The sequence below is a fragment of the Polypterus senegalus genome, chromosome 6 (assembly GCF_016835505.1).
Source record: "Polypterus senegalus isolate Bchr_013 chromosome 6, ASM1683550v1, whole genome shotgun sequence".
NCBI lineage: Eukaryota > Metazoa > Chordata > Cladistia > Polypteriformes > Polypteridae > Polypterus > Polypterus senegalus.
The window spans coordinates 127,922,739-127,949,571 of record NC_053159.1 but is presented as its reverse complement, the minus strand read 5'-3'; the positions used below and the strand labels follow the sequence as shown (position 1 = coordinate 127,949,571).

At 37.8% G+C, this 26,833-nt stretch overlaps 1 protein-coding gene across 2 annotated transcripts in view; it reads left to right on the top strand.

The window, feature by feature from the left end:
• Positions 1-9,210, top strand: part of crk (v-crk avian sarcoma virus CT10 oncogene homolog) — a 48,731-nt gene extending 39,521 nt beyond the window's left edge. The window contains exon 3 of one of the 2 annotated variants that reach the window (XM_039757139.1): positions 3,740-9,210. In XM_039757139.1, the coding sequence (XP_039613073.1) occupies positions 3,740-3,877 (138 nt within the window). In that variant the 3' untranslated portion in view covers positions 3,878-9,210. The remainder of the gene's footprint in view (positions 1-3,739) is intronic. The other variant, XM_039757140.1, reaches the window with a different exon arrangement.
• The last annotated feature ends 17,623 nt before the right edge of the window (positions 9,211-26,833 follow it).

Here is a 26,833-nt window from a genome sequence, read left to right as displayed (position 1 = left end):
CCTATTGAGTATGTTGCATTCTGCACATAACAAGAGTGCTATAATAGACAGCCTTTGTGGTCCTAAAGATGTCACTCAATTTATCTAGGCTTAGTAAAATATTATTCTTAAAAATGACTGGAATGGTGTTTGTGGATGATGGGTGCTATATAAATATACTGTACATCAATCAGCTGCAACATTACAAACACTGACAGGTGAAGTGAATAGCATTGATTATCTCATTATATTGTCAACTGTTGGGGAATATTAGGTAGCAAGTGAACAGTGAGTTCTTGAAAGTGACATGTATGAAACAGAAAATATGCGCAAGCATAAGGATTTCAGCGACCTTGACAAGGGGTAAATTGTGGAGGCTAGATGACGGGGTCAGAGCATCTCCAAAATGGCAGGTCTTGTGGGTTGTTCCTAGTATACATTGGCTAGTACCTACCAAAAGTGGTCTAAGGAAGGACAACCAGTGATCCAGTGACAGGGCCATGAGTGCCCTAGGCTCATTTATGTGTTTTGGGAGTGAAACCCATCCTGTCTGGCATGATCCCACACCAGAGCTACTATAGCACAAATTGCTGAAAAACTTGATGCTGGCCATGAGAGAGGGGTGTCAAAATACACAGTGCACCGCAGCTTACTGCATATGGGATTGTATATCCACAGACCAGTGACAGTGCCCATGTCCAAAAGCACCTACAATGGGTACATTAGTGTCACAGCCTGACCATGGAGCAATGGCAGAAGGTGGCCTGGTTTGATGAATCGCATTTTATTTAAGATGATGTGGATGGCTAGGTGCATGTGCATTGTTTACCTCAGGAATAGATGGCAGCAGGATGCACTATGGTAAGGCGGCAGGTCAACAGAGGCAGCATGATGCATTGGACAATATTCGACTGGGAAACCTTGGGTCCTGTCATTCATGTTAATGTTCCTTTAACATATAACCCCCTATCTAAAGATTTTTGCAGACCACATGCACCTCTTTTTGGCAACAGTATTCCCTCATGGATGTGGCCTCTTTTCAGCAAATGAATGAATCCTAGCACACTGCATAAATGTTTGGAAAGGAATGGTTTGAGGAACATGACAAAAAGTTCAAGGTGTTTACTTGGACTCCAAATTCTCCAGATATCAATCTGATCAAGCATCTGTGGGATGTGCTAGATAAACAAGTCCGATCCATGGCAGCCCCACCTTGCAACTGCTGGATAACATCTTGGTGCCAGATACTACAAGACACCTTCAGGGGTCTTGCAGAGTCCATGCCTCAATAGGTCAGAGCTGGTTTGGCAGCAGAAGGGGGACCTACACAATATTAGGCCAGTGGTTTTAATGTTGTGGCTAATCAGTTTACAGTAGGCCTATGTTTTTTAGTAATTTGATGTTTAAGTATACACCTGCATATGTTAAGCACAGTAGACTCTTTGTGAAATTTTGCATTTAAAAAAGTACTTGTTGCTTATTTTTCATTTCAATTGGATGACTGCTTTAGATTTCCATTGAAATAATTTACAATAACACATTTTTGTACATAGTATAAATTACATGTTAATTTTGAGACAAGTATAATTTAGAATAATACATATTAATCTACATAGTATAAACTACATGCTAATTATGAGACAAGTATGTCTTAAATTATCATATTTAAGAAAATCCTTTGCAGTTCAAGCTAACCTAGTAATCAAGTACAGCTCTGACATTGTTTATAATGTATGATTCATTAACATGTGAATGTGCAGTTATGTTTTTAAACAGAATTTAGTTCAAGGACAGGACTTTATTCCAATAGGGACTACACACATAAAAATCAAATTCTGTTTTCGAAAAGTACTCATTTCTTGAATGCAACTAAAATGTTAAGGAAGTAAACTTTGAACGTAATTGCAGACCAGATATCACTGCCACATTTATTAGAAGCATATTTTAAATTAATTGATTCATCCAAGTTATTATATTGCTCTATCCAGTATATTGTGTAATGATGCTGAAACAGCAGCAGTTGTAAGTTAGGATTTGACCCTGAGCAAAAACCCAGACCATTGCACTACTGGAAAAAAAAGTAAGTATTTTTTCTGTATATTTTTAACTATATTACATAAACTGCACCTTGTTGCTTTTTCCTCTTTATACAGCCTGTGAAAAAAAAAAAATGTTTTTCATGTGCTGTTTCATTCTGATGTCACTTCTTATGTCTGCAGCTATTGATACTTAAGGCATTTTTCTGCCTGCAGATGTAATAAGGTAATGAGAAGCATATAAAATTAAACATGGGTACAAACTACACCAGCTCGCATCATGTGAGAAAACACTACATTGTACATAATATTGCTTGTTTGTTGATAGAGTGTAATTCCAGAGATTTCACAGAAGTTCTTTTTAAGGACTTACTGTGGTAATGACAGCCTCTTTAAGTCCCATTTCAACTGTATGTTCTCTCTCAAACCTCAAATTTTATTTTAAAACCAAGACAATTTCATACTCATGGGGGCATTAGTCATTAAATAAAAATGTGGCTGAAGCTGTAAAGCTGCCTCCCATCATGGGTTGCAAGCATAAAGTTTATGCTTTTAAATTACTGTATACTATCAAAGTACATACTTGTGTCCTGTTATTTTCTTACAACATCAAATGCCATTTTTTGAGAGACATATTATTATTATATTTGATTCCTTCTTTTAAGTATTCACACATTGAATCTTTTCAAGCAAAATCAGTGTAAATATGTAGTCAAGTTTTACAGGCTTGTTATTAAATGTGTTAGATTGAAATATCAATGATTATCTAGTTTAAGTTTCCAAAATTTCGCAATTTTGTTGTGTGAAATTGGTGTGCTTCTTTTTTTATTTTTTTTTTTTTGTAATTCTTTGTTTTTAGGGTGGTGGTGGTTTTGTTATATTTCTGCATTTCTTGAGCTTCTAATGTATATAGATAATTGTCCCCTTGGTAGGAATAAAGTTCTATCTATAATTAAAAAAATATCTTTTCATGTGTGGGGTAAATTGATTTTTTTTTTATTAGCGACTATATTTCCAGCTAGAGTAACTTGAAAAGAGTGCTTTTAAGTTGAATATTTGTAAGAGGTGAATACATTATTTCTTGACATAAGCATGATGATTTCATTATGAAGGTGGTCTGTAAAATCATACACATTTAGATTTTCTTTAGTTTTATTTTTTTTTAAACTTCCTTGAATTCATTTTTGGCAACTTGATAGATTTTATTTTTGATTATAGCACCTAATTTGCAATGTGATTGAAGGGTAAGGCATCTAAAATCTACACATGTTCTAGCTCAGCTCTTTTGTAATTTAAATTAATTTGTTTATTCTGAAGTCTCATTTGGAGTAGTCTTTTTGATTTCCATTTTTGTCTTTTTACATGCACATCCAATTAACAGAATTCTTAGAGAGGCTTAAAGTTGTATCATTTATGCAATGCTTCCATCTAGTGGACAATTGTGGAATGTTTCTGTAAAGGTCCGAGTTGGATGCTGATTTTTGCAACATAAGAGAAAACTACCTATTTTTTGTTAAATTCTGCATGAATGTCTTGTAGCCTGAAAATATGATTTGAGTGCCCAGTTGTGCATGCAGATCAAACATTTGTCTTTATGATGAAGTTTACATTTGTAATATTTATACATACTTGAAGAATGGTGCTCATCTTGCACTATGACAACAGCAATATTTGCATGGTTTTTAATCTACTGATATTTTCCTCTCTTTTTCGCTATTTTCTAGGTTGGTGACATGGTAAAGGTTACAAAGATCAACGTGAATGGTCAGTGGGAGGGGGAGTGCAAAGGAAAGCGGGGTCACTTCCCTTTCACTCATGTGCGACTGCTTGACCAACAGAACCCGGAAGAAGAGTTGAGCTGAGGCCAAAAGGAGGGGACCATTCATCACTCAAACTGACATTTCTACATTTGAGCTCAACTGCCAACACCCATTTTCTTTTTCTTTCTTTTTTTTTTTTTTTCTTCAACGAAAACTTGGCCCTATCTTCTGGTCTCTGACTTTTTTTGTTTTTTTACAATTGTCATAATTAACATAGTCACCATATGAAGGGGTATTATGTAAACTTCAGAACAGCAACATTTACTAGTCACCCTTTTTGCCTGTTACAAAATTAGAAGGTCCAACAGCTAACCTGGTGTTATTTTTAAGTGTACCTTGGTACCTTGGAGATTTCCTAGATGTATTGACAATATTTGCTTAACACATTGGGTGTACCATCCATGTGCTGCAATATTGACAAGATAAGTGTGTTAGCAGTAGCCAAAAGGGTGAGAGATTGTGCACTAAGCAAACAATTAGATTAAATGAAACCTCATTCCTTGTGAATCCTGAAACTGTTATTCTTTTTTTTCTTTTACAATACTATGTAACACTAAAATGTAATGAGCAAAGTATAAAGAAAATCTGTGCACACTGAATATGGTTTATATACAGAGCAGAATAAAATATATCCATTGTTTCATTTTTTTTCTTATAAAAATTAGTCTTCAAAAATTGCCACAAACTTACAACATTTACCCCAGAAATATTATTTCAAAGGGTATTTGTTTCATAAACTAAGCACAGAAAATGACCCCCATTAGTCTGCCACATACAAGTATGCTAAAAACTTCACAGGCAACCATAAGCAAATAGCCGTAGTGGGTAAAATCCAATAATTGACTTAATGAATATAAAGTGATTACCCACATTTTAAAACATTTCCCTCCTCAGACAAAACAGTATTTCAGATTAATGGTGTTGTGTCTTTATAGTAAACCACTATGCAGCGCAGTCATGCACATGGAAATAGAACACTAACATTTTTCAGATCAGCACAATTCTTGATTTTTTTTTTTTTTTTTTTGGAAATTCTATCTAGAGCCTGTTTTTTTAGCACTGATTTAATTACTTGTGTAAAGTGAGTAAGTGATTACGGTTATATGACAAGATTTAATGAAAACAGAATTGTATCCTCTTGGAGAAGATCACTCATGTACATTGCTGAAACAAAAAAAAATTGACTTTGAACCCTTCTGTTTGTTGTTAATGTAAGTCTGACACTAATAAATATATACACTAACAAATCAATAAAACCCCATCTAGAAAATGCTGGGTTGGAGTTGCACTTTGTTTTTCAGAATTGATAAACATTGGAAGTAACTGATGTCATCTGGGCCACCATTCGTATGTTTTGTCCATTAACTTAAAACTACCTTTCTCAGGAGCATGCACACTTAACTTTTCATCCACACACTTTTTCTCTTTGCAAGCATAATTCTTTGCTACGCCCAATAAGTAGGGCATTTGTTTCATCATTCCAGGCCTAGAGCCAGAAAATCACTTGATTGCGGTTAATATAACGAACACATCTCAAACCCCTCTTGGTTCTGGCAGCAGACAACTACCAGCATTATGTATGTAATTAACTCACTTGAAATTAAACTGCTTATATCACCAATACCAAGCAAAAAAATGATTTATTACCCTTCTATAGGAGTGCCTATGAAGGACTTAAACCTTTTTAATGGAGAAATCATACTAGAGTAAAAGATTTTGTACACTGTTGATAACATTCTTTGTTTTCTAGCATAAATGTTTAGTGTGTCAAACAGTGAAGTCTTCCAATATTGATCAAAACGAATTTACTTGAAAAAGAAACTTGGAGAGCAGTATCCTGCCATTTGAATACTTCCTTATCATAGTTGTCCTTGGATGTAAAATAAGAGAAATACTCTTATTTATTCTAAGATAAAGACAGCTGCATCAAATGAAGTACATTCAAAGGAGAGAGCATGGTGGGAACAGGTATTTCAATGTGTGTAATGCATGAAATTCAGAAAAGGTTTTTTTATTTGCAAAGTATTTGTTTTTATGTGTCTGTATTCCTAGCATAATGTATCTGTCTTTTCTTTTTCTTCAGGGTGTTCAGAAGTAGTCAGGCAAGAGCTGGATAAATGTATTTTGTCCTTCTGTTTGGCCTGTGTTTGTCATTATTGTTTTCTCAAGGACTGTTTGAGGTTATGGTACTTTAATAGTTCTAGTAGGTAATTCTGTGCCAAAGGGCCTGGCTTCCCATTCTTCAAGTTCAAGCGATCTCCTTTTGAAACAAAACCAAAATTTGAGGTTTAGGCTTACAAAAATCACTTTTATCAAAGAACTCCACCTCCAAAATATTTACCTGTTTTTAAATATTGCCAATTTAGGGATTTTTGTAACATTTTAACACAGTATCATTCATTTTCTTTGTAATTAGTTTACATTTGTATAATGTATACACTAATCAGGATTTTTTTTCACAGGTGGAAAGTGGCTGTGTTTTCTGAAACTATTTTTAAAACTTACATGCAGAAAAATATTTATCTGTTTTTACTGACACTTAAGAAAGACTTATGATTCTCTTTTATTAAAATCCACTACAACCATGCATAACATTTATTTATAACATATTGCTGCAATAACTAGGATCATGCTGTTAAAAATATTTGTTAAGACAGTATTTTAAAAATATTTGTCTCTTTAATTTATATGTTCTTTGATTTATAGAAGAGGTCTTGAGAATGTGCCATAGAAATTCTAAGGTCAAGTTTAGGATCCATATGTTTTGAGCTAGACTGATTTATAGAATTATTCATAAAAGACTGAACATACCTCATAGTTCAGAAATGTGCACTTTGAAATGTTTGTTGCCCAGCCTTTTTCGGAATTGCTGGTCTATATTCAAAAAATTTTTAACAGTGAAGAACAAATCTACAGTATTATGTGAAAATATTGCAGTTCACATGAGATTAATCTATTTGCCATTTACACATAGTGTTTGCAGTATTGCCACATCTTGCTTGCTGTTTAATATTATTGGAAGTTGATGCGAGAAGTTGTATCAGTGATTTAATTTTTTTTGGCTGTCAGTTTATATTAATATGGAAATGATCATTATATAGATTCAGAAATAGAGACTGTGCTAAATGGTCTAGAGTACAGTACAAAAGATGTTGATCCTTCATCAGGGTTTCAGTCTTCTGTGTAAATACCTCCCTTTTTAAGCACAACCACCAATAGCTGCAAATCCTTTACTTCTTACAAATGACAGTTTATTTGTTACAATCACAGGGCTGTCGTAAATTAGGTGAGAGTGGAGTGGGCTTATTTAAAAATAATTTTGAAAAACGCAAGAAAAACAACATTTAACACCTACTAACAATCCCGAGTGGTCTGCAGTGCGGAGGCCTTCCACATCATTTTGTGCCATCTGTGCCTGTTTTAAAGCGGTCAAGGGGATTTTTATCTTGTATTCTTGTTTCTGTGTCAAGTGTTTTCACTGTATCTTTTCATTTTAAAAATATGAAGTTAAACATAAAGATGGGGTTCCGGTATATTGAATTGCCTGTATGTATGCAAACTCCTGATAATCATGCTTTATTATGTGTCTTTGATCCTTGTCATTAAAAAATAGGGATTAAGAGAAAAGATATCTTAAAAATAAAACAATGTATTCCATGTCCAGTTTTTAAACTGTTCATGATTAAGAGGATATAACCGGAAATGGCAATATATTGTACTTGTGATCAGATTCATCATAACACATGTAATATGAGCTGATAGAGGAAACTGCTTTAATCACATCCATTAGAGTCATTTTGATCAAAATGGAAGAGCCACATTTGTGCAATGTGAAGTTAAGATGCTGCGCGTTGCATGCTCTGTTAAGTATGGATGGGGTTTATTTCCTAACTGATAATGTCGGCACAGATTTGATTTATATTTCAGTCTCAGAAATCAAGAAAGTTGAAAATATCCATCACACAGGATAATACAGTAGTGGGATATAGGTAGTGGACATAAAATGTCAAACCTCATTCATTTGGAAGGAATAAGTATTTTAAATGAAATTAAATATCACATCAGCAGCAGTTAAATAATCTGTTGTGCAAAATATATACTGTGGCAGTATACCTCTTCAAACAGTAAGGCCCAGATGCCCAACTGATTTTTTTTTTTTTAATACTGCAATAAGGAACATGCACACTGGAGTATTGCTACTGTATATTTTCTTAATCTTTTTTCTGACTTCTTTACTGTGGTCTTGCCTCACTACTAGACGTATGTTTATTTATTTTCTTTGTAATTTTACTTATTTCAAACTTGATGGACAGGGTATAAGGTCAGAAACTTAAATGGAGCTATTGACAGACTTCATTTGATATTAACACACTGAAAAAAGTGTTCTCATTGATCACTTACGTACTGCAAAGTTGATGTGGTTCTGTGATAGACCCACCCAGGGTTGCTTCCTACCCTGAATGAAATTCAGCAGTTTGGAGATGGTTATGTGGGGATTACTATCGGGTTACAGAAATCCAAAACAAGCAAACTTTTCAGACTTCCTCAGAAAGGAGACTTTTTTTCATTGGATCAGTTATCTTTTATTTGTTATATTTTGGAATTATAGTTTCTCTGACCACCACCATGGAATGGTCTAATTAGGGGTAGAGCAAAACATTGTGAGATATAAATTTGAGGAGTGGTATAAGAAAGCAGGGTGAAATATTTAACAAATAAAACACCATATTCTTGTGTGCCTAGTGAAACTGAGCATGTGTGTATAAAGAAAGCAAGGTGGCTTCATGTCCATTTGCAGCAATGTTCTTTTTCCGTGCAATAAAATGGAGCCTATTGAACTTTGGTAACTGAATCGCCATGTAAAATATGGAACAGCATATATATTGTGTATGCAGATCACTTGAGGAAAATGGGCTCAGATATGTCGACCTGTAAGATTAGGAGGGAAGGACCTAAACAACAGGAACTCTGCTTTAGGATGCACTTCATTTACAGATACATTAAACACATGACATTGTTTTGGTTAACAATTGCCAGTAAGATGATTATAAATGTCTTACATTCTTTTCATTGTTTCAACTCTTTTGCTTTCTGGTAAAATACACATCTGTGTAATCAACATCTAATTAATGATTAATTTAAATTTTTGTAAAATCCCTACCAATCAAGTCAACTTTTTTTTTGTTTCTTCCCCCTTCCCAGTTCTAAAGGATTAATAGCAGATAGAAATGTTGATCTTATTAATATGAAGATGTGCCCATTGTATCATAACTCTGTATAATTTACACCCATGATGACTGAAAATTACTTTATTTTCTGTAGCATGTAATGTATGTTTATAAAATACACAGCCAATAAAGCCAGTTGATACATGGTTTTCTTCTTCTGGTTCTTCATTTATCTGATTCTGACCATTGGAATATATGTTGGCTATTAGAAATTGAGTGAGGCTTACAAAGTTTGTTACTAGGTTGGTCTACTCTCGCACCATAAGATTAATACACACACACATATATAATGTACTGTACCTTCACAAAATAATAGGTGGTGGTGAACAAAAGAGCAGAGTATCATTTTGCATACATATTTCCAAAATTGATGCTAAATCTTGTTTCACATTCTATTTCACAACCATGAAACTTACTAAAAAGGAATTTTGGTGTGTTAAATGTTTTTTAGGCGGGGTTTAAAGAAAGAAAGAAACATTGTGCCTTAATGGTTTGGTAACACAGTATAACGCTTTCGACTTGTATATTTCTTAAAAACAGTGTAAATGAAATTTAGACAGAGAAAATGTGTCTTTCAAAAATTCAACATTGTGGAATACAGTGCCTTTTTGTTAACCCGCCTATCCATTGCAGGGACACAGGGCAGCCGGAACATAACCCAGCAATTATCGGGGGCAAGGCCATCTCAGTGTGACACACTCACACTATCACTAGGACCAATTTCAATTCATTAAACCTCCATGTCCTTGTACTGTAGGAGGAAATCTGAGCACCCAGAGTAAACTCACGCAGATGTGGGAGGAACATGTAAACCCCACACAGGGAACACCCAAAACTTAACATTTGTCTACTTATCGTGAGGCAGCATTGTTCACACAGTGTCACCTAAAACACAACCCATGATGAGACAAAAAAATGTACCCTTATACAAAAGCTGTAATCCAGGGAGACAATAAAATTGTCCATATTAATTAAAAGGAAAATACTGCAACTGTGGTCTTGAATAAGATACTTGTTTGACCTGTACAAAAGTTAGTGAACACTGATAATAGCGTCCCAGTGCATTTCTCCTGCCTGATGGGGTTTGTAGTTTCCGTGTGCACACTGGTTTTTGGGATGCCTCCTTCCAATACAATGCCTTTCCCCAATACACCATATAGTTGGACCAACAACAATGCACATGCAAAGTTTTGTGGAAATTAGTTCAGCCATTTTTGTGTGATTGGCAAACAAACATTCAATTTATCTATATAAATTATATATAAAATGCTAAGGCTTGTCTGTGTGGTACACAGAAACTTGCGCACCAATGGACTTTGAAGTTTGAGCTTGGTCTCAATTGAGAGCTCATGCTGTCATACATGTAGCATCACCTGTGATGGTCGGTCAGGCCACCATGGCCACAGAATACAGCTTCAGGTCCTCCTCTCAGCACACGGCAGTGCAGCTCCCTTCCGTGGTTGACGTCATTCTCACAGCAAGCAGTGACGCAGAAGCAGGCCATGGCTAATAGGAAAAAGCACACGTGGTCACAAAGAGCTCCATGAAGCACATTGCATGGGCCTTACTGATCATCACCTCTGTGATGCAGACATTGATCAACAAAGTGACAAGGCTGATAGAACAATAGTGACGAACAACTCTGTACTAGAAACATGCAGCGATCGACACAGTGACATAGCAGAAAGAAAAGTGGTACTGGACTGGAGGTCCGGGTGTCTCCTAGTAAAGATTAGTATTGTAGAAGGGCACAAAGTTCTAATGAGGAGTATGCCATTGGTAATTGGCCATTCTGTGATTGCCTTGCAAGATCTAAAAGAATAACCTAAATAAAATGGCAGTTATATTAAATGCAACCAAGAAAAGCAGGAGAATGGAAAAAATAAAGTAATGACCAATTGTTTTGACAGCTACACATCTAAATGAGTGTAAGCCACCCCATTTCTGACTGTTCCTAAGAAATGCATCTACTTCATGAAGTAGAAGTGCATAATAAACAAGAACTGCTGTGTCAAATATTTGAAATACTAAAATGTGTGCTTCAGTTTTAATTTTTAAAATCTGAATATTCTCAATTGCAGTAGATATTTGTCATTTTCCTCCCTGTGCTTGAGGTCCATAGAGGGCTGGATCACTAGTAAAGGACTCAAAATAACATCATATTCATAAATATTGACCTTGAAATAATCTAAAATGATATCCCACATGCTTATGTTTGACGTATGTTATTTTTAACCTTCGGGGAGTGTGTCTCTTAGAGGACTGGGACCACTGGTAAAGAATCAAATATTATTCTGTTTGTGATCAGCAACCTTGAAATGTCATCAAATGGCACTCCATAAGCCTGTTTTTTTCATAGTTTTGTGAAAGGGAATGACTCCTCGTATCCCATTAGGGGGTAGACCCCTGGGGTCGGCTGATGTGACACGCACAACTTCATGTCCATCAGATCATTAGTTTTCTGTACAAAATGTGGTCCAAAAATGGCTTAAAAGGGTCTACAGTTCAACAAATGGGGGTTACCCTCAAAAAGTTCAATGTCTTGTATAACTATTCGATTGCATATCGTATGTGAGGATTTTCTCATACCGGTGATTCAGGAGGCATAAGGCTAAAAAAAAAAAATAACAAGGAAATGATATCAAACCATTCCTAAGTAATTTTTGTCAGCACAATATTAAAAAGTGGCATGAGTAGCTCAAAGAGGAATGTGCTATGCTAAAATGTGTCTAGAGCTCTGCCACCAGTGGGACAGCAGGTAGATCAATGTTGGGCCCTCTAACTAAAGGGTCTCCCTCCTACACGTGCTAATACAATTTCATGTCAGTAAAGTAAATATGGATGTCCTCGCACTACTTTTCATTCACATAAAGCCCTTCATCTACTGAGATATGCACACAATTAGTAGAAGAGTTCTGTGCCATCATCTTTCAATATCTCGGTTCACCAGGCCAAACATTAACTTGTGAAAGTGCTGTATATGTCCTGCACAAGCAAAGGAAACATGTAATTCTAAGCATTTTAATTAGTTTAATTCTTTATTAATTGAATTAATCCTGAATGCCCCCCATCTCTGACTTGGATTTGCAAGTTTAAGGATGTTATGTTATAATGTGCTCAAGTAGGATGTACTGCAATGAATGAATGTCCTATTGGACAGATATTCTTCAGCAAGTGCCAGAGAATGTTAAGGCCCATTTTTAGGGGCAAAACCAAGAGTACTTATGGACTAAAGCAAACGTTTTCTTTTCAGGGAGTTTCGAGATGAAAATTTTAGGAAAAGAAACCCAACTCCAAATTGTACCAATACACAAGTCACAACCAGAATCTGTATCTAATGAGTGGTTTGTTTTTCTTTTTATTGTGTGAGTGCTCAGTCTCTTGCAGAAATCTTCTCTCTGATGGGACAAAGTCACGAAGCTTGCTTAATTTTAGCAGCTATCTTTTATCTATCATTGGTACTACAATGTCACAGGCATGTGGATCACACAAATTAGTGGTGTCCACAAAATGGTGACACATTAATCTCACTGAAGCTATGATTTAAATAAAAAAAAAAAGCAACATTTTGTAAAAATTAAATGAAATGAAGCAAACATGATATGTAATTAACTTGATTGAGTGAGTTTGTATCACAGTTTAATTGACAGTACATGTGGTATTGTTAATAAACTCGTAATATTTACATGTACATTTATTTGCTTAGCAGATGCTGTTATTCAAAGTGACTTCCAAAACAGATCAACATAATAATAGAGTAACCCCAATCTGGGGACCATTTGGGAACAAGTGCTACAGGACAGAACTGATTTCCACAAGTGAAAAGCTCAAACAGTTATAAGCTAGTTACAATATATTATGTACAAGACCAACAAAACCAAACAATAGAGTCTTCAAACACTTCTTAAAACACATTGAAAGAGTCAGAATTTTGAATGGGGGACGGCAGCTCATTTCACAGGCTAGGAGCTATAAATGATAAGATTCAGGACTGAAATTTAATATCATGCAGAGGTGGTGTCACCAGCCTCCATTCATCAGCAGACGTGAGTTGTTGTGTAGAACCTCACAAGTGTCTCCATGTACACAGACACAAACCCACTTACTACTCTGTAGACAAGCATCAAGGATTTGAAACCAATGCATGCCACTACAGGAATCCGGTGTAGCGATACTTGTTAGATAGATAGATGTGTTTTTTATAATCTTAAGTAACCCTACTGTGAAGAAAAACACAGACACACAGATTAAGAGTTGGAGATTCCGTCCCTGTATACTGGAAACCACAGTAAGAAGTTGAGAGACGGGCTCCTCCACACTAATAGCGTCAATTTGTGGTATCTGTAATTTATCCAGAAATGCATTAGATTGTATATTGTCTTCTTTAAACTCAGTAGTATATAGGGATTTATAGTAGTCTCTAAAAGTGCACATTATATTTTTGTGTTCGATGATTTTATCTCCATTCGTGTTAGTAATTACCGAGATTGCGTTGCGCACTTCTTGCTTGTGAATTTGTTGCGCTAAAAGCTTATTAGCTTTCTCTCCATGTTCATAATAATGATGTCTGGATTTGTAAATTAGTTGTTCGGTTTCTTTAGTTGTCAAGAGGTTTAATTCTGAATGTAGAGCCTGCCTCCTCTTATGTAGAGTCTCGCTTGGTAGTCTGGCATGTTCTTCATCTATTTTAGTAATTTCGCTTTTTATCTCTGCTACTTTCTTCGCTTCGGATTTATTTCTGTGGGAAAGATATGAGATAATCTGTCCTCTTAAGAAGGCCTTAAGAGTTTCCCAGAGTGTTCCTGCAGAGATCTCAGGGGATGTATTTGTCTCTAGAAAGAATTCAATTTGTTTGGATATAAATTCAGTACAATTCTCGTCAGCTAATAGAAGCGGATTGAGACGCCATCTGCGGGGTGAGTGTATGGGGCTTAGTAATTTCAGCTCCAAGATCATCGGAGCATGGTCTGAAATAACAATAGCATCGTATTTACAAGATTTAATCTTAGGCAAGAAGTTATTATCTATAAAGAAGTAATCAATCCTTGAGTAGCAATGATGTACTGGTGAGTAGAAAGAATATGTTCTTGAATTTGGGTTTAAAACCTCCAGGGATCTGATAAGTTGTGATCAGTTATAAACTTTGTAATTATCTTTGCGGTGTTAGTTGCGTTCCCCTGTGGAGGAAGTCTTATCTAAAAGTGGATTTAGAACACAATTAAAGTCCCCAGCCATTATAAGTTTATGAGTGTTCAGATTGGGAATGGATGCAAATAAATTTTGTATAAATTCCTTATCATCAACATTAGGTGCATAAACATTTATCAAAATCATTTTACAGTTAGATAAGTCTCCCATGACCATCACATATCTCCCTTCAGGATCCAATACTACATCTGATGCTACAAATGGTACTGTTCTATGTATGAGAATTCCCACCCCTCTAGTTTTCTTTGTAAAACTAGAATGGAACATTTGGCCAGTCCAGTCTTTTGCAGCGGAACTGATCCTTACTTAGTAAGTGGGTTTCCTGTAAAAATACTATTTTAGCATTTAGACCTGTTAGGTGAGAAAGTACTTTCTTTCTCTTTAATTCGTGATTCAGGCCTTTAACATTCCAGCTTACGAAGTTAACTGTCCCATCATGGAGACACTGATTCTGAGTTTTTGGTGTCATATTATAGTCTTAACTGGAAGTGAAATAGTTTAGGTCTTAATTTCCTAATCCCCAAGAGTTGTTGCCATGCAGCTTATTATTACGTTGATAGTTATAATTATAAAGATTGAGATGATAGATTAGATATAGATCAAGCCTGCTCTCTTTCTCTTCCCCTTAACCCCCACCCTCCCTTTTTGCCTCCCCAGGTGAGGCTAAAACCCACTTCATGCAGTCCCAGTCCTCTGACATACCCAGAGACAGAGCACGTCCAAAGCACATCAAGCCCCCATGCAGTGGCGCTTTAAGGTTAAAAGATAGAGATATCTGTTACCAATATAGTCTTTAAAAGAGGAAAAAGAAAGAAAAGAATTTTGCACTTAATATATATATATATATATATATACATATACATATATACATATATATATACATACATACATACATATAATCTTCATCAATTTTAGTGCATTAAGATGATATCCCCAGATAATAAACCCAGGTGATGGTGTTAAAGATGTGTCCAAAACAAGCATAACAAGTCTTAATGCAGTAATAGCAATAACAGCAAACCAAGGGTATGATATTGAACAGTCTCATTTAGGGTACACATGAAATAATAAGAAAAAAAAAAAAAGAGGAGGAAAACGTAATTAAGCACAATAAAACACAAACATTTAGCGCCTAGTAATACTAAGTAATGATAAGTAATAAGTAAGTAATAATAATATAAGAATATGAGAATATATGCTGATAAAAAACCCGTATTTTAAAACAAATAGATCAGACAGTAGATTATTAATCCTAGCTTTATCATTTACCGCCATGACTCACAATTATGTATCAGAATAGTCCGGGATCAGCTTTCTTAACTCATTTTCTGCCTCCTCCTTGCTAGCGAAAACATAGAAATGCCCTGCCATTCCACTTTCAGTTTTGCGGATACAGGAGGCCGTATTTGACATTGGCTTGCCGTAGCAGCTGTTTAATATTATAGAAGGCGGCGTTTGATAGCTGTTGCTGGAGAGAAGTCAGGGAAGACGCGAATTGGCAATCTTCATATATAATATCTTCCTTTTTTTCCTGAGGAGTTCCATCACCTCTAACTTAAATGATAATCGTTCAAAACGGACTATAAAAGATCTTGGTGGGGTCTGACGGTGTTTGATCAGCGCGTAAGCCGCTGCTATCTCAGATTCTGCTTTAAAGTCGCCCCCGATTATTTTAGAAAAAAGTTCAGTTGCGAATTTCACCGGGTTTAAACTTTCTCGATTCTCCGGCAAGCCTTCAATTCTGACATTATACCTTCTATTCCCATCTTCTAAAGCAGCCAGTCTGTCTCCAAGTTTTTCTCCGAGTTTTTACATTCAACTGACATTTACTGCTCTTTCCTCGGCACTGGCAGCTAGATGTTCGGCTATTTCGATCCGATTCGTGAATGTCTCACTAAGATGCTCCAATCGATCAGCAAGCGTGCCCAGTTTAGCGAGTTTTTCTCAATGCGCTCTTCAATTTTACCCAGCACCTGTCGAAGTTCAAGCTGTACCTCTTGACGAAGCCTTTCATTTGCCTGTTGGATTTCCTGTCGCAGACATTCATTGGCCTGTTTCATCTCCTGTTTCAGTCTCTCATGTGCCTTTGCCGTTGCTTTCTCATTAGCCTTCTCGCTTTTCTTTATATCTTGCCTGAGGTCAGCGAGCAACACTTTCAGTTCAGATAGCTCAAATGTGCCTTCTTGTACCGTAGATGAAGCAGCAGACTCTGCTGAAGCGGTGTCCCGCTGCTCCAGTCCCGCGTGATTGCGTAACTGAAGCCGCGGACCTCCCGGCCTTTTCCAGTTTCAGGTAATCCTCTCCAATCGGCGAGCTATCCACATCTGCACTCACGATCGCACCTTCGCTCCCTTTTCGCTCTCAGCAGCGCGATGTAGCGGACCGTGGTCCCGAGGAGTCTGTACTTTCGCCCATCTGATCCAGGTCTGTCTCTGAGAGGCCGTATCTCGAACTAGGGCTTGCTGATCGCAGCTTGGATGTAGCTTTAGTCTTGATTCTTTCGGACCCCCTTCTTGTTGGCCATGTTTATATGTGTTTACATATACTGTAGCGGTCCCTCTCGGGTTGAATAAATACAGGATATCTCAGAATAATAAGCAAATAATATGAAAAATAGCACCACTGCTAGCGGAGCTCCACTTCAGACGTCCATCTCTCGCATCGGACGAGACCAAACTCGCTATTAGTGTGGAGGAGCTCGATAAACCTCTGTCATTATCAGAATTACTGGATGCTATAAAGTCACTCCAAGGTGGAAAAGCAGCAGGCCCTGATGGCTACCCTGCAGAGTTTTACAAGAAATTCTCCGCTCAGCTAGCTCCCTCCTATTAGCAACATTTACAGAAGCCAGAGATAACCAATCTCTTCCACAAACCTTTCGCCAAGCACTAATCACTGTCTTTCCAAAACAAAATAAGGACTTATTACAATGTGCATCATACAGACCAATTTCACTTCTGAATAACGACGTTAAAATACTCTCTAAAATCATAGCTAGAAGGATGGAGAAAGTGCTTCCCTCAATAATATCACAAGACCAAACTGGATTTATTAGGGGCCGACACTTATCTTCAAATCTTCGACGCCTGTTTAATGTAATATACTCACCAACTAAATCAAACACCCCAGAAATATTATTATCATTGGATGCAGAAAAGCATTCGACATGATTGAATGGAAATACCTTTTACTATTTTGGAGAAGTTTGGGTTTGGCCCAACATTTGTGCATGGATTAAATTACTGTATACTAACCCAGAAGCTTCAGTTTGCATCAATAACATTTGCTCAGACTACTTTAAACTAGAACGTGGCACAAGACAAGGATGCCCTTTGTCACCACTGCTGTTTGCAATTGCCATTGAACCACTGGCAATACATTGTCGAAATACTGATCAGATAAAGGGGATTAGCAGAGAAGGACTGGAACAGAAAATCTCATTATATGCAGATGACATGGTACTGTATATATCGGACCCAGAAAATTCTGTGCCTGCAGTCTTAGCAGCACTCACAGAATTTCAAAAGCTCTCTGGTCTCAGAATTAATCTGAATAAAAGTGTACTCTTTCCGTGAATTCGCAAGCATATAATATTAGATTAGACACCCTTCCTTTTATCATTGCAGAACAGTTTAAATACCTCGTAAACATCACAAGTAAACATAAAGCTCTTTATCAAAAAAATTTGTCGTCTGTATGGAAAAAATTAAACAAGACTTGCATAGATGGTCAACCCTTCATCTCACACTAGCTGGAAGAATTAACACTGTTAAGATGAATATTCTTCCTAAGCTCCTTTTTTTATTTCAAAACATACCAATATACATTAATAAATCGTTCTTTAAGCAATTAGATTCAACAATAACCTCATTTATTTGGAATTCTAAACATCCACGCATCAAAAGAGCGACCCTACAAAGACAAAAGGCAGAAGGCGGCATGGCTCTACCTAACTTCCAGTTTTATTACTGGGCGCAAATATACAGTCGATAAGAACCTGGACACAAATAGAAGAACATACACAGGCATGGACCGCAATAGAAGTAAAATCCTGCAGTACTTCTTTGTATTCCTTGCTTTGTGCTCCAATAAACACACGCTATCGGCAATACACTAATAACCCAATTGTGCTCCACTCACTTAGAATCTGGAACCAATGTAGAAAGCATTTTAAGACGGAGAAGCTTCTTTCTGTGGCACCCCTGCAAAAGAACCACCTCTTTCAACCCTCACAAACATATGCAGTTTTAATATCTGGAAAAATTTGGAATTAACTTGCTTAGAGACCTTTATATAGACAACGCCTTTGCATCCTATGAACAATTACGTTCCAAATTTAACATTCCAGCTACAAATTTCTTTCACTATCTTCAAATCAGGAACTTTGTTAAACAGAACCTTCCAGATTTTCCTCATCTTGCACCCTCATCCACGCTGGAAAAATTATTGCTCAATTTCAAGGAGTTAGACTCCATCTCTACAATATATAAAATCCTTTTACAATCCCTTCCTTTCAAAGATCCAAGAGGACACTGGGAAAATGACCTCTCAATTAATATATCAGAAAAGGAGTGGAAAGTAGCAATGCAGAGAATTCACTCAAGCTCCATATGCAAAGCATACAATTATACAACTCAAAATTATATATCGAGCACATCTGTCTCGACTAAAACTCTCCAAAATGTTTCCAGGGCATGATCCAACCTGCGAACGCTGCAACCAAGCCCCAGCCTCACTAGGTCACATGTTCTGGGCCTGCTCCAAATTAACATTATTCTGGACAAAAATTTTTAATTACCTCTCAGACAGTCTTGGACTCACAATCCCTCCTAACCCATTAACAGCTGTGTTTGGGGTTCTTCCAGAGGGTCTTAAAGTGGAGAAAGACAAACAAACTGTGATTGCATTCACTACACTGTTGGCACGCAGACTTATTCTGATAAACTGGAAGAACCCAAACTCTCCTCTTTTAAGTCAGTGGGAAACTGATGTGTTATATTATTTAAAATTGGAAAAATCAAATACTCAGTTAGAGGATCTGTGCAGACTTTTTTCAAAACATGGCAGGATCTAATCAGTAATATTTTGAAATGATTTTATAAAGCACAGAGAATTTGTTGATTTAGGTATTTTTAAAAGCCTTAAATTTTACACCGTTTGGCTTGCTCTCTCTCTCAAGGGTGGGGATCGATCTGTTCTTAGCATAATTTTTTTTTGTAAAAACTTGATTGCTATGTATTGATTGTAATAAAATTAATAAATAAATAAAAAAAAAAAAAAAAAAAAAAGAAGTTGAGAGACGGTCAGGTTTGTGACGTACAATTGACAGGGAATGGTAGTAACACAGAACAATTTATGTGATGGGGAACTGAAGTAGGAATGCTGGGAGAATGACGTGGAGGATCTTGGGATAATGGTGACATCATCTGTAAGTGACCAGAGGTGAAGTCATCATACGGAAGCAGCTCGGACGTCTAGACGAGGCTTTTGAGACAAATTCAAGGTGCCTTGGGTTTTTGCTGTTCGTCGTTCCTGTTAAAATAAAGAGAGAGGTGTTAACACGTTGTCTTAGTCCCCTGTCTTGTGGTTTCACACAGCTCGTCGGGTCCTTTAGCTGCCCCCAATTGCTCGTGTGTGATGCTACATAAGGACCGTCTAAACTGGAGGAGTCAAATATGGCCCTGGGGCCTAATGACTAGTAGATTTTGTATCTGCATAATATTTACATACTGCTTCTACTTAAATTCTTTCTTCTACCTTTCAGGATTTGTTGAATGAGTTTTAACTTTGGGGTAGTGTGGTGGTACAGGGCTTTGGCACCGTTGCCTCGCAGCCACAGCGATTAGCATTCAAGTCACAGACTGTGTGGAGATGTACATTATTTCTTTGTCTGAGTGGGTTTTCTCCAAATTTCCTCTCATAACCCCAGGATATACATGACAGAGTAGTTAACTGAGAGTCGAGAGTGTTTAACTGAGTGTACTCAATGTGGTCTGCCATCCAATTCAGGATTGGTAACACCTTGTTCTGGGACTGGCACAGACTCCACACAAACCTGAGAGATAGCTCATGCTTTTTTTGCTCCAGCTAAGAGACAAATTCTGACTTTCTTGTAATTTTCTTTTCTCTGTTTCCAAAGTAATTTCCTAATCCCTGGGCTTGTAGGGGTGCTGGAGTCTACATCAGCTAGCATAGGACACAGGGCAGGAACAAACCCTGGAAAAGGTGGCAGTCCATCGAACACACACACACTTACACACACTACAGTCGTGGCCAAAAGTTTTGAGAATGACACAAATATTAATTTTCACGAAGTTTGCTGCCTCAGATTTTATGATGGCAATTTGCCTGTACAGTGATCCCCCGCTATATCACGCTTCGACTTTCGCGGCTTCACTCTATTGTGATTTTTTTCTCATACATGCTTACGTCACTATGCATGCGTTTTCTGAGAACTTTTATCTAAGCCCCACGATGGCTCCTAAACGTGCTTTTTATAAGCCTTCTGACAATAAAAGTAAGTGCCGGAGGAAGATGCTTACTATCCAGGAGAAGGTGAAACTCTTGGATATGATCAAAGATGGCAATACCCTACAAAAGCCTCCTCACGTATATGAAAAGGCCGCGCCAGCAACTGCCTATCAAGATGTTCTTCAGCCGCACACCCAGACAGTTAGTGGTTAGTTAGGTTAGTGGTTGTGTGTAACTGTGTGTGTGTGTAATTAGATGTACAGTACAATAATCTTCTATATAAAAGCAGTCGGGATTGTCCTTCCATCCCGTAAGTGCAAAGCGTAGCGGTATTCCGCTTATCACAGACTTACTACTTGCGGCTTGAGGTTCTGGTGCTCCCATCGTTCCCTTTCTTTTGTGCGCGATGCGCTGGAAAAATAGACAAAGTTATGTCTCTGGAAATAATTAATGTTGATGTAGTACAAATGCCTCACCGCGTAGTAAATATCAGGGGAGATGGTGCTTGCTTATTCTCATCTATAGCTTATTTAGTGCATGAAACTCCGTCTTTAGCGGTACAGATTCGGGCTGACATTGTACGACTTTGGACAGGCACTCGAGGGGATAAAAAAACTTCGGGAGATGTTATGAATGGGCACTTTGATGTTCTCATTCTCTACACTTACTGTACATGCCTGATGTACATATGGAGCGCACACAAACTGAGGATAAAAGTCGGTTGCCTTAAAAGACGGGTGAGCCTAGTAATAATATGATATTTGTAACGTCTAATATGTCTTATTTTCTCTTATTTTGTCTAATATAGTGGGTAATATGAGTGTAATGGTGACTAAAGGGTGTTATTTCATGTCTAGAGGGCCCTAATAATGTTAAAAAACATATTTAGAAGGTCGTAAACAGGTTTTCTATACTCTTAACTGCGAAAATATTTGATTTATAAATAAAGAATCCTACTTCGCGAAAATTCATTTATCACGGTAGAGTCTGGAACGGATTAACCGTGATAAACGAGGGTTCACTGTATATGTTATGAAGAGTAATGAGATGAATTGCAATTAATTGCAAAGTCCCTCTTTGCCATGAAAATGAACTTAATCTCAAAAAACCCATTTCCACTGCTGTTGTGAAGAAGGCTTCATGGCACCCAAAAAAGTCCAGCAAACACCAGGACCGTCTCCTAAAGTTGATCCAGCCATGGGATCGGGACACCACCAGTGCAGAGCCTGCTCAGGAATGGCAGCAGGCAGGTGTGAGGGCATCTGCAAACACAGTGAGGCAAAGACGTTTGGAGGATGTCCTGATGTCAAGAAGGGCAGCAAAGAAGCCACTTCTCTTCAAGAAAAACATCAGGGACAGACTGATATTCTGCAAAAGGTACAGGGATTGGACTGCTGGGGTAAAGTCATTTTCTCTGATGAATCCCCTTTCCGATTGTTTGGGGCATCCAGAAAAAAAGATTTTCCAGAGAAGAAAAGGTCAGCGCTACCAACAGTCCTGTGTCATGCCAATAGTAAAGCATTCTGAGACCATTCATGTGTGGGGTTGCTTCTCAGCCAAGGCAGTGGGCTCACTCACAATTTTGCCTAAGAACACAGCCATGAATAAAGAATGGGACCAAAACATTCTCCGAGAGCAACATCTCCCAACCATCCAAGAACAGTTTGGTGGTTTGGTGGCGAACAATGCATTTTCCAGCATGATGGCACACCATGCCATAATGCAAAAGCGATAACTAAACGGCTCAGGGAACAAAACTTGGAAATTTTGGGTCCATGGCCAGGAAACTCCCCAGACCTTAATCCAATTGAGAATGTGTGGTCAATCCTCAAGAGGTGGGCAGACAAACAAAAACCCACAAATTCTGACAAACTCCAAGCATTGACTATGCAAGAATGGGCTGCCGTCAGTCAGGATTTGGCCCAGAAGTTGATTGACAGCATGCCAGGGCAAATTGCAGAGGTCTTAAAAAAGAAGGGCCAACACTGCAAATATCGACTCTTTGCATAAACTTAATGTCATTGTCAATAAAAGCCTTTGAAACTTATGAAATGCTTGTGATTATACTTCAGTATACCACAGAAACACCTGAAAAAAAGTTCTAAAAACACTGACGCAGCAAACCTAGTGAAAACCAATACTTGTGTCATTCTCAAAATCAATTTAGTATCACCAGTCCACCTAACCCTACATATCTCTGGACTGTGGGAGGAAACTTATGAAGATACGGAGAGAAAATGCAAACTCCACACAAGGAGGATGTGAACCCTGGTCTCCTTACTGTGAGGCAGCGGTGCTAACACTGGGCACCTGTTAAAATAAGACACATATTGACACATATTTTAGGAAGTCACTGTGCACTGGAGAAATTCTAAAGGACTGGAAAATATCATCCCATTATATAAAAAGGGTGACAGGACAGATCTAAGCAACTATGGGCCAGTAAGCTTAACATGCATCACAGGAAAATTAATGGAAGGGATTATTAAGGATAAGATTGAGCAGCACATGGCAAGGACAGGAGTTTTACTGAACAGTTGGCATGGGTTCAGAAGAGGGAGGCCATGTTTTAATAACATGCTGGAATTCTATGAGGTAGCAACAAAAGGATACAATCAAAGTGGAGCAAATGATATTATTTATGTGGACTTTCAGAAAGCATTTGATAAGGTGCCACATGAGAGGTTGGGCATCAAATTAAAAGAAGTGGGAGTTCAGGGTGATGTTTTTAGATGGGTACAGATTTGGCTCAGACGCAGAAAGCAGAGGGTGATGGTGCGAGGAACCTCATCAGAACTGGCCGATGTTAAGAGTGGTGCTCCACAGGGGTCAGTGCTAGGGCCGCTGCTATTTTTAATATATATAAATGATTTAGATGGGAATATAAGTAACAAGCTGGTTAAGTTTGCAGATGATACCAAATTAGGTAGGTTAGCAGATAATTTGGAATCCGTTGTATCATTACAGAAGGACTTGGATATCATACAGGCTTGGGCAGATTTCTGGCAGATGAAATTTAATGTCAGTAAATGTGAAGTATTATACATAGGAAGTAAAAATGTTAAGTTTGGATACACAATCGGCAATCATAGTGGACTCTAAGCTATCGACTTCCCGACAGTGTTCAGAAACCATTAAGAAGACAAACAGAATGTTCGGTTATATAGCATGATGTGTGGAGTACAAGTCCAAGGAGGTTATGCTCAAGTTTTATAACACACTGATGAGGCCTCATCAAAGTCAAATCAAAGTGAACTTTATTGTCATCTCAACCATATACAAGTATACAAATAGACGAAATTGTGAAGCTCAGGGTCCACAGTGTAACAACATGAAGTGCAAATAATAAAGTAAACATAGAATTAAAATTTAAAATTAAAACACAAACAAGACAAGACATTGTGCAAAGACAAGACAAAAAAGTAGCAGCAATATTAACGTGTAGTTAGCAATATGAACATTGATGCAATGTATGGTATTTGCAGTCTAGATACATAAATATAGTCAACAGATATGTAATATAATAAATAATAGATATAGATAATACAGAAATTATCAGTGTATGATAATAGTTGTTTAAGACGTGTAAATAATGACAGGTCAGAATGTTTCACAACAGAAGGATATCAAGAGTGTCAAAATACTTAAAGGTCAGTATGAGATTTTTAGTTCGTTTCTACATGCCCACTCGTCTTTGCAGGAAAGTGTTTTGCATGTATAAAAGTTCTGTTTTTAGAGGTGATTGAGGCAGTGTGGAAGATCCCGGGGGACAGCATGGTGTTAAAGAGTCTGACAGCTTGGGGGTAAAAACTCTCCTGCAGCCTGCCAGATCTGATTTTGATGCTGCAGTATCTTCTCTTGGATGGCAGAACTATAAAAAATTCCATGTGAGGGGTGTAAGGTGTCCTGCACAATGCTGCAGGCCTTGTGGACACTGCATTTGTAAAATATGTCCTGTAGTGAAGGGAGAGGCACCCCAATAATGTTCTCTGCTGTCTTCACTATCCTTTGCAGGCGCTTATGGTCGGATATGTTGCAGTTGCCATACCAGACAGTGATGCAGCTGGTCAGGACACTCTCCATGGTGCCTCTGTAAAACATGGTGAGGATAGAAGGGGGAAGACTTGCTCGCTTCAGCCGCCTCAGGAAGTGTAGTCTCTGCTGGGCTTTCTTGATTAGTGATGAGGTGTTATGTATTCACATAAGTTCTTCAGTTGATGCTGAGTGGGATGTGGGCAGGATGTGATTTTCTGAAGTCCACGATTATTTATTTTGTCTTGTCGACATTGAGAGATAGATTGTTGTCTTCACACCATGCGGACAGCCGTTTCACCTCATCTCTGTATGCTGTTTCATCATCCCTGCTTATCAGTCCCAGCACCGTCGTATCATTTGCAAACTTGATGACGTGGTTGGTGTTGTGTGTGGCTGTGCAGTCGTGAGTCCGCAGGATGAACAGCAGTGGACTAAGCACACAGCCCTGCGGTGCTCCAGTGCTCAGTGTGATGTTGGTGGAAGTGTTGTAGCCCATCCGAACTGACTTAGGCCTGTTTGTCAAGAAGTCCAGGATCCAATTGCAGAGGGTGGTGTTCAGGCCCAACCTGCTCAATTTTACAACCAGTTTTGGAGGGATTATTGTGTTGAAGGCAGAGCTAAAGTCTATGAATAGCATCCTGACATATGTGTCTTTTTTATCCAGATGTGTCAGGGAGAGGTGAAGGGCAGAGCATATGGCATCCTCAGTTGACCTTTTTGAGCGGTATGCAAATTGAAGAGGGTCAAGGGAGGCAGGGAGATTAGTCTTTATGTGTGACATGACTAACCATTCAAAGCATTTCATTATGATTGGGGTTCTGTGTGCAGTTTTGGTCTCAAGGCTACAAAAAGGACATAGCAGCGCTAGAAAAGGTCCAGAGAAGAGCGACTAGGCTCATTCCAGGGCTACAGGGGATAAATTATGAGGAAAGATTAAAAGAGCTGAGCCTATACAGTTTAAGCAAAAGAAGATTATGATGTGACATGATTTATGTGTTTAAAATTATGAAGGGTATCAGTACAGTGGATCGAGATTGTTATTTTAAAACAAGTTCATCAAGAACATAGGGACACAGTTGGAAACTTGTTAACGGTAAATTTCACACAAATATTAGGATTTTTTATTTTTCACACAGAGAACCATAGACACTTGGAATAAACTACCAAGTAGTGTGGTAGACAGTAAGACTTTAGGGGACAATGTTTTTTTTGGGAGAAATAAGTGGATGGGACTGACGAGCTTTGTTGGGCTGAATGGCCTTTTCTCGTCTAGAGTGTTTTAATGTTCTAAAAAGACCTTCCATTAATTCTTTTTTCAGAATCTGCTTAATTCCTTCTTTGAACTTCATAAACAGGTGTCCAGCTTTTGTGAATTTGGGTACTTATCTTCATAGTTCACATACTAATACTACCTTTAAAACCCATTCACCTCCTTGGACATTTTGCATTTTATTGTTACAAAATGTTGATTTAATTTGGCAATTTTGACAGTGATTTACAGAAAAAGACTCTTTAAAGTCAAAGTGAGAACAGATCTCTGCAAAGTGGCCTAAATACATTAAAAATATATAACACATAATTACTGATCACATAAGAATTCACCCCCTTCTAGTCAGTAGTTAGTAGATGCACCGTTGGCAGCCATGACAGCCTTCAGTCTGTATGCACAGCTCCCTGTGAGCTTTGCACATCTAGACACTGCCATTTTCTTCCCTATTCTGGATTGCAGAACTTCTCAAGTCCTGTCAGTTTCCCATGGAGATTGTGAATGAACTGCCTTATGCAAGTCCAGCCACAAATTCTCAATGCATCATGATCTGGACTCTGCCTCGGCCACTCCAGGGCATTAACATTTTAAGCCATCCCTGTGTAGCTTTGGCTTCATACTTGGGGTTGTCTTGCTGGAAAACAAATCTTTTTCCCAAGGTGTAGTTTTCTGGCGGATTGCATCCAATTTTTCTCCAGGATTTCCTTGTATTTTGCACATTCATGTTGTCCTCTACCTTCATAAGCCCTCCAGAACCTGCTGCAGAGAAGCCACCCCACAGTGTAATGC